Source organism: Mandrillus leucophaeus, unplaced genomic scaffold (assembly GCF_000951045.1).
Source record: "Mandrillus leucophaeus isolate KB7577 unplaced genomic scaffold, Mleu.le_1.0 Scaffold671, whole genome shotgun sequence".
Lineage (NCBI taxonomy): Eukaryota > Metazoa > Chordata > Mammalia > Primates > Cercopithecidae > Mandrillus > Mandrillus leucophaeus.
In genome coordinates this window covers 830,018-839,181 of record NW_012107264.1, presented here as the reverse complement: position 1 = coordinate 839,181, position 9,164 = coordinate 830,018, and the positions used below count along the sequence as shown (strand labels likewise).

General features: G+C 38.1%; 1 protein-coding gene across 1 annotated transcript in view; it reads left to right on the top strand.

Moving 5' to 3' along the window:
- The first annotated feature begins 776 nt into the window (after positions 1-776).
- The window catches only part of SAMSN1 (SAM domain, SH3 domain and nuclear localization signals 1), a 157,597-nt gene continuing 149,209 nt past the window's right edge, over positions 777-9,164 (top strand). Inside the window, exon 1 of the mRNA XM_012001961.1 lies at positions 777-864. Coding sequence (XP_011857351.1) covers positions 862-864 — 3 coding nt within the window. The 5' untranslated portion in view covers positions 777-861. The remainder of the gene's footprint in view (positions 865-9,164) is intronic.

The window sequence follows — 9,164 nt, the reverse complement described above, 5'->3', positions numbered from 1 at the left end:
TCCCCAGAGCCCAGAGATGCTCTCCACACCAGGCCGCAGATGCCAGGGTAGGGGAAGAGTGGCGTCGGAGATTCGGGACTGTTTTTTCTATCTCTTCAGTGCCTCTTTTAGTGATTTGATGTTAAAACCAGGTACTAGGAGTGCTCACCTGAATTTTGATTCTTATGAGGGGGTAGTTTCTCTGTGTAGATAGTTGCTAACTTGGGGTCCTTGCTGTGGGGAAACGATCACCGGAACTTTCTATTCTGTCATCTTGCTTCGCGTCCTCTGCCCTAGAAACTGCTACTTTACAGTTGAGAAAACTAAGATCACCAGATTGTATTTCTTATAAAAGGAGGTGGTACCAATTAGAGACATACATGTAACTCAAATCTGTGACCAACACAGTTTACTGGTGTCTCAAATAGGCATTTATTTAGTTTTTCGAACTTCATGTCTTCAACATACCTCTTGAGGAATTCCCTCATTGTGTGCCTGCCTCTGCAACACTTAGACTCTTGTTTAAATTCTTGGCTCTGTAATAATGGTGGGAACAATAATTCCTGGCTGTGTAATAATTCCTGGCTTCACTGTATTGTTCACTGTTGAAAATTAGCATCTTGTAAACTCTTAATCATATCCCCAGGATAATTTAAATAAAGTACTATAAAAAGGTGGGTGGATAAATTAGGTATCTTTTCAAGGAAAATTATTATTCTGTTATTCCTTGACTCATACATCTTCCTGTTGCAGGAAGGCTCTATGGATAGCTTATATGAGCCAATCCCAGAGCAACAAGCTAACCAAGAAAACAAGTCTAGTAGAACTGATTCTCCTATCCCACCCTTTGGAGAGAGTGAACAAACACCGAACAGTCTCTTCATGGTGAGTGAAGCATTAACTGGAGTGGATTTTTTTTTCTCTATTATGGATCTAGAATCTCTTGCCTAATGATATCTGTTAATGCAGCAAAAATTCACTATTCTCAGAAGGTTATTCCTTTAGTTTTTGATTTTCTCTTTCTTGTTGTCTTTTTTATGATTTTGGCTTATTAAAATGACCACCATTTATTGAATGTGCACTGGATGATTATATAAGTTAACTTAATCCTCAAAGCTACCTTGTGACTATAAATAATTATATCATTTTCTAGATCTGGGAGTTGCAAGAAAGGAAGGCAAGATAAGATACTAAAGGCTATAAACTATTAAGTGTTAAAGTTGGCATTTAAACAGATGTATATCTGAATCAGTAGTTTCTGGCAAACCAGGTGGTAGTTGCAAGGGAGACCTAGATTGATAGCATTTGTCAATTTCCACCGTGTAAATGCTCCACCATGGCCAATTTCAAGCTACCCATAGTTTAACTACAGGTTTGCAGTATCTGAATATTTAGTTAATAATTATCTCAAGTGCTGATTCTGGCACATCACTGGCTGCTTTCAAAGTTTATGCTCTAACCACTGTAATAAACTGTTTCTTGAATTTATGGATACACACCATCATTTCTAAAAGGTAAGTGTTAGAAAAATGCAAATGCAAATTGTTTTGTGAATTATCTTTAAAATTGCTAGAGATAGAGTTCTCTGCATTACACAGAATCCTACCTGTCCCTGTTCAACAGTGCTGGCTATCCTAACTCTTAGGCAATTGACCTGTATTTAAAATACAGTCGACCCTTGAACAACATGGATTCAAGCTGTGCAGGTCCACTTATACGCAGATTTTCTTTTGCCTCTGCCACAACTGCTCCGATTCCTCCTCCTCCTCAGCCTACTCACTGTGAAGATGACAGGAATAGAGACCTGTATGATGATCCACTTCCACGTAGTGAATAATAAATGTGTTTTCTCTCACTCATGTTCTTATTAACATTTTCTTTTCTCTAGCTTACTTACTTGTAAGAATACAGTATGTAATACATATAACATACAACAGGTGTATTGATTGACTATTGATGTTATCAGTAAGTCTTCCAGTCAACAGTAGGCTATTAGAAAAGTTTTTTGGGAGTCAAAAGTTATATGAACATTTTGTACTACATGGGGCATCAGCAACCCTAACCTCCATGTTGTTGAAGAGTCAACTATAATTTCATACATATGAACTTATTTTACATTTGTTGTGGCTTAGGAAAATATAAAACAGCCTATGTCTACTACAGAAAAAGAGCATCCGTATACTTACAGATTTAGATGCCACTTCCTGTCCTTATAATCACACTTTTCCGGTTAACACATAAAAAATCATTTTTTCAGTGCCTTATTTTTGTAAGGTAATATATGTATACATGAAATTATGTATGTTTATTCTCACAACAATTTTAGAGAGATTTAGAAAGGTGCAAAAGGTTAGATAACTTGTCCACTCAAAAACAGGATGCACCAGGATTCAAACTCAGAGCTTTTTTGCTTCAGAGAAAGGGTAACAGCAAATTACTTTTAAGTTTTGCACTTACCTTCACACATACCTATTTTGTTCTTTGGGTATATTAAAAACGGCTTATTACCATAGCTTCCAAAGTTTTGGCTTCTTGAAAGCTTGGAGTAATTAGAAAGCAATGTTGGAAAGCAAATTTAATAATAAATCTCAGTAACATAAAAATAATACACAAATATTTTTTAATTCAGCGGAAACTCTTCCCTTAACTTTACACCTTTTTGAACATCCCTAAGATGCTGGTATTGCTAGATATGCATAAGAGGGAGCAATAATACTTTGCACATATTAATGTGAGAGAGATAAACCATTCACATGGAGGCTGTCAATTGACATTGTAAATTGTTCATAAGCATTTTCACCCAATAATTAAAAAGAAAAATCGAATAGGTTGAAGAGCCTGAAGATATTTTCTTAAATGTGTGAGTTTAGTAAACATGCATAAAAAACAAACCATTTCATGGCCAACTAGTCTACTAAAATTTTTTCAATCTTCATTTATATTGCAAAAGAAGACGAGAATGATAAAAACATGATTTCAATTGCTATAGCTCTGTCTCTCTCTGTAATTTCTCAGCATTTAATTAAAAATATATGTATACATACAAACATATACGTATGTATACATGCATACTGAAAAGTCAGTTCAACCCTTGATTTCACCTTTTAGTTGTTGAATTATGCCATTCCGATCAAATTATTATTAACACTTATTATATTCCTAATGAAAATTATTTCACAACTTAGATGAATAAAGTCATTTTTTTAAATAATTAAATCAAAAGATTTTAAGTACCTGCTTTCTTAGTATCCCCAGTTAATGGTTTGGAGCTTTCCTAAATTTCCTTCTCAGCCTTTGAGGAATAGATTTTTTTTCTTTTTCTCCTGGTATTGGCACTTCCTTCCCCCATCTTGATGTAAGAAAAAAAGTTTCGGACCTGACTTAACAGTACCAGAAACAAATATTATTCCATTTGGACTCATTCTTCAGACATACACTGAAATCACCCTAAAGCTAATGGAGTTCTGGCTCAAGCTCCCAGTCCTCAATCCGGGTATTTGTAACCTTTCCAGAGAAGACAGGTACTCCCAAAATCTCTAGAACCAACCTGACAATACATCTATTTGTTATGGAGGAAGCTATAGCCCATAATAAAAATAATGTCAGTTGCCACATGAATTGAAAAGGAAAATCAAAATGAGAGAAGAATCCTTGGTTTCCCTTATAAAATATATTATTTATTCATACATACTAGGAATTTTACCCTTTGGATACCACTACTTTGAACATAATGGGAGTCCCATAGATGAACATAAGCTCATCAATATTCTCAAAGGAGATGATCCAGTGTAGCTCATATGTATCATTATGGGTAGTAGAGGCATTGAACAGAAAGAGGTTTATTCGGGAGTTTTAAATGAAGAATATCGTACATCATCATAAATATCTAGTTTGTATTTTAATTGCAATTTCAGGAAGGATTGATAATGGATGGCTTGTCCAAAGAGAAACCAATTTAAGATATGGGACATTATTAAATGTTTAAAAGAGAAATAATAAGTGACCCACTTGCAGTATATTAGGAAAGGCATAAGTGTTGGAGGACAACTGCCAAAAACTAGCGGGAGTGAACAAGCATGCGGCTAAGTAAATGTGCTAAAAAAAAAAAATAAGCTAACATATTAGCCTAAGGACTGATCAATCCATAATGTTATTTTAAATGTAGCCTGTAACTGCTTGATTCTGTATCTATTTTAGTTCCTCCTTATGTCTGAAGCTAAATAAGTATTTGAATTAGAAAAATTGAGAACGCTACGGTTCGAATGTTTCTCTTAAAAAGTTCATGTGTTGGAATTTAAACCCCCAGTGCAATCATACTGACAGGTGGGGTCTTTAAGAAGCAATTCATAGATCATGAGAGCTCTAACCTACAAATGGATGAATGTCGTTATCGTCAGAGTAAGTTTGTTATCGAGGGTAGGTTTGTCATAAAAGCCAAGTTTGGCCCTCTCTTGTTCTCTTTGTTTTGCCCTCTCTTGCTTGCCCTTTTGCTTTCTGCCATGGAATGACACAGTAAGAAGGTCCTCATGAGATGTGGCCCCTCTGTTTTGGACTTCTCAGCTTCCAGAACTGTGATCCAGTAAATTCCTTTCTGCTATAAATTACCCAGTCTCAGGTATTCTGTTATAGCAACACAAAACAGATTAAGACAGAGAACATGAAATGTTTGTATCTCTGCCAATTTGGGGTTAACTGGATCAAGTCTGAATTATCTGACTTGCTGTCTATGTTGATTGAAGTAAGCAAATAATTGTCAGTTTTCCACTTCATTTTGTATCTCATAAATTGATAGCAAACTTGAGCCTTTTAAAAAATGTGCTTAAATGTGGGTCAAAGGCAATGCTCCTATTATTCATATCTTGTGCATAGTTGTCATTCAATAAATATTTGTAAGCTAAATAGATGGATCAGTGAAGGTTCATTACTCAAGCTAAAGAAAGTCTTAATAATAATGGAGAGCCAATGATGCGGCGGATGAAATTGTCAGCTTTGGAGTTGAGCAGTTATGGATTCTCTTTCTAGTTCTGTCGCTTAGAAGGTAGATGACCTTGGAAAGTTGCTTAAAGTCTTGCAGTCTCCGTTTCCTTACACTGTAGAACAAGGTGAGTAATGTTCTGTATAAATTTGCCAAATTCAATTGTAGAAAACAGAAGCGACTCTTGCTACTAGAAGCAGGCAGGATTTAGCATAGAAGTTAGAGAACCCTCAGAAGGGCTGATTTTCATCCTCTAGAGCAGGGACTGAAAATCATAGCCTGAGGCAGCCTGTAATTGTATCATGCATGAACTAAAAATGGCTTTTATATTTGTAAAAGTATCTTTAAAAACAGAAACAAAAATAAAGGAGACAATAGAATGCAATGGAAACTGTGTCTCACAAACCTAAAATATTTCTATCTGACTTTTCACAGAAAAAGTGTGCTAACCCCTGCCCTAGAGCTACACGGTACAACCTCTGGTGGCAACTGAGTACTTGAAAAGTGGCTAGTCCAAATGCAGATGGACAACAGGCGTAAAATATATAACGTATTCTAAAGACTTCATATAAAAAATGAGTAAAATATAGGTTATTAATAATTTTGTAATGATGATTTGATGAAGTGATAGTATTTGATATATTTTAGCTAAAAAGGAAATTTTTTTTGTTTTGTTTTGTTTGGAGACGGAGTCTCGCTCTGTCGCCCAGGCTGGAGTGCAGCGGCGCAATCTCAGCTCACTGCAAGCTCCGCCTCCCGGGTTCCGGCCATTCTCCTGCCCCAGCCTCCCGAGTAGCTGGGACTACAGGCGCCCGCCACCTCGCCTGGCTAGTTTTTTGTATTTTTTAGTAGAGACAGGGTTTCGCCGTGTTAGCCAGGATGGTCTCGATCTGCTGACCTCGTGATCCGCCCGTCTCAGCCTCCCAAAGTGCTGGGATTACAGGCTTGAGCCACTGCGCCCGGCCTGATAAAAAGGAAATTTTACTCATTTCCTTTAACACGGCTACTGGAGGTGACCTCCACTTTCACATCCCACTTTCCAAATTTCACATGGATGCATATAATCTGCCAAGTCTAAATCATATCTGCTATCCAAGCTTTGCGGGAATGTATATAATGTGGTTTTTAGCCTTCTGGTTTTTGCGTAGAGAAAGACACACCAGAAGGTACATGGGGGAATGTTAAGGGGAATTCTACTACGTCCACCACTCTCCCCTCTCAGGGTCTTTAATCCTTATTATAAGTGGTGTCACTATACTCTAACCAAAACACACACATACACAAACAGTGCCGTCTCACCACTGGAACTCCTTTGCAGTGTATGTGAAGGATGGCTGGCTTTCAAAAGGTGACTCTCCTTTGTCTCTAGAGAATATAGTTTGCGTTAAGCTGGTCCCAGGCACAGTTTTATGATAACACTTAAAATGAGTTGGATATAACAATCCCTCTGCAATACTTGGGTCCTGTAAACTGTTAATAGATTAAGACCTTTTTTTTTCCCCCTCCAGTTAATATACAGATAGATGACCAAAGAAAGCGAGATTATTTAATCACATTATTTTAGAGAATAAATCACAAACAAAGGAGTTGATACACAAAATTGCTGCTGCATCTTCAAGCAGATGACATTCTCAATAGCAGCTAAGTTTAAGGATTACCTGAAGACAGATACCCAAACCCCGTCTTGGAGCTATTACAATTACAGCAGCCCTGTCCATTGGAAATATAATGTGACTCACACATTTTAGTTATTCTGGTTGTCAAAATAAAATGTTTTAAAAAGAGAGACAGGTTAAATTAATTTCAATAATGTATCAAATTAAGCCAATATATCTAAAGTATTATCATTTCAACATGTAATTAATACAAAATTAATGAGATTTTTGTATTCTTGTTTCTAAACTAACACTGAAATCTGATGTGTATTTTATAGTAAAGAGCACATTTCAGTTCAGATGCTGAAACTTCAGTGGTTAAAGTGCAATCAGTTCCAGTGAAAAAATCTCACCTTTGGTTTTAAATTAAAATTAAATTAAATTAAAATTCACTTTCTAAGTTGTATCAGCCACATATTAAGTACTCAGTAGCCACTTGAGGCTATGGATGGCTGCCATATTGGACAAGGTAGGACTGAAGGCTTGAAATTGCTGATGGTGCAGAGGCATAAAAGTAACCAGAAAATATCAATTCTCCACTTCACTTAGGGAAGTATAGATGTTAAAGTATAAAAATGTTTGATGATAGGCAATTAGTTATATACTTTTCGAAAGAGCATAGATGTTAAAATATAACAATACTTGATAATAAAACAGTTACACACTTTTTGTTTGTTTGTTTGAGACAGAGTCTCGCTCTGTCGCGCAGGCTGGAGTGCAGTGGCGCGATCTCGGCTCACTGCAAGCTCCACCTCCCGGCTTCAAGCGATTTCCCCGCCCCAGCCCCACCCCACACCTCGGCCTCCCCAGTAGTTGGGACTACAGGTGTGCACCACCATGCCCTGCTAATTTTTTGTATTTTAATAGAGACAGGGTTTCACCATGTTGGCCAGGATGGTCTCAATCGCCTGATCTCGTGGCCTCGTGATCCGCCCGCCTCGGCCTCCTAAAGTGCTGGGATTACAAGCGTGAGCCACTGCACCCGGCCAGTTACACACTTAGAGATAAAATTATAGGAAACACATCAGTTTACCAATGAGGAAGCTGAGATTAGTGACTTGACTGCAGTGACAGATGGAGTCTAGGCTGGAGTTCTGGATCCCAAATAGTAGTCCTGTTTTTTTGGTTTCTCTGCCACAAGCGTAGGGTGTGTGGCGGCAGTGCGGTCGGGGGTTACGTGCATGCACGTGTACACAAGAGTGAGAGAGATCAAGAGGGGAGGATTAGGCCGGGTGCGGTGGCTCAAGCCTGTAATCCCAGCACTTTGGGAGGTCGAGACGGGGGGATCACGAGGTCAGGAGATGGAGAACATCCTGGCTAACCCAGTGAAACCCCGTCTCTACTAAAAAAATACAAAAAACTAGCCAGGCGCGGTGGCGGCGCCTGTAGTCCCAGCTACTCGGGAGGCTGAGGCAGGAGAATGGTGGGAACCCGGGAGGCGGAGCTTGCAGTGAGCCGAGATCAGGCCACACTGCACTCCAGCCTGGGCGACAGAGTGAAACTCTGTCTCACAAAAAAAAAAAAAAAATGGGGGGGGGATGATTAGAAGAGTGTCTTTTTGGGAGATGAGGAGTGAGGAAGAGGAAACGTTGGTAGGAAAAATAACCCAACCTTATAATATACGTGCTAAATATATTCTGATATCTAGAGAACATAGTGAAAAGAACTTGAGATGGGTGAATAGACTTACATTTTATTCCTGCTCTCAGACTGGGAGCTGTGTCTTTGGGAATGTGATTGAACTTCTCTCACCCTAAGTTTTCTGAGCAATAGAATATGGATAAAAATTTCTGTCTCTTGCAGAAAACCAAACACCGCATGTTCTCACTCATAGGTGGGAATTGAACAATGAGATCACTTGGACACAGTGCAGGGAACATCACACACCGGGACCTGTCGGGGGGTGGGGGTCTGGGGGAGGGACAGCATTGGGAGAAATACCTAATGTAAATGATGAGCTGATGGGTGCAGCAAACCAACATGGCACATGTATACCTATGTGACAAACCTGCACGTTGTGCACATGTACTCTAGAACTTAAAGTATAATAAAAAAACAAAAATCTGTCTCCTGACTTACAGTGAGCATCAAATGTTGTAACCCACTTTAAGCACCTGGTATGGTGCATGTTAATGATCATCACCTTTCCTTCTGCAAACCGCCACACCAGGGCACAGCAATCTTTTAATTTAGTATCCTTGATTAAATGACTTTAAGTCAAACTCTCACTTAATCTTGGATGTTATTTTAAAATAACTGCTTAAAATAATTTGTAATCAATGCTTCTTATCTAAAAGTATTGATTTTTACTGGACAAGAAGAAGCAACAGGATTTATTGTTGATGTGCATTAGAAAACCCAAGATTTTAATCTCCACAAATCGCCTCAAACACCTGGGTGTAGTGCAGTGTTTGACAATTCAGCCTTAGATTTCCCACCAAATGTAGACAGCTGTAAACAAGAACATCTATTATAGTGGTATTTTTTCACCTACTAATTCAGATTTCAGGGTTTTCTTTTCCTTTTAATTTTTTTTTTTTTTTTTTTTTTTTTTT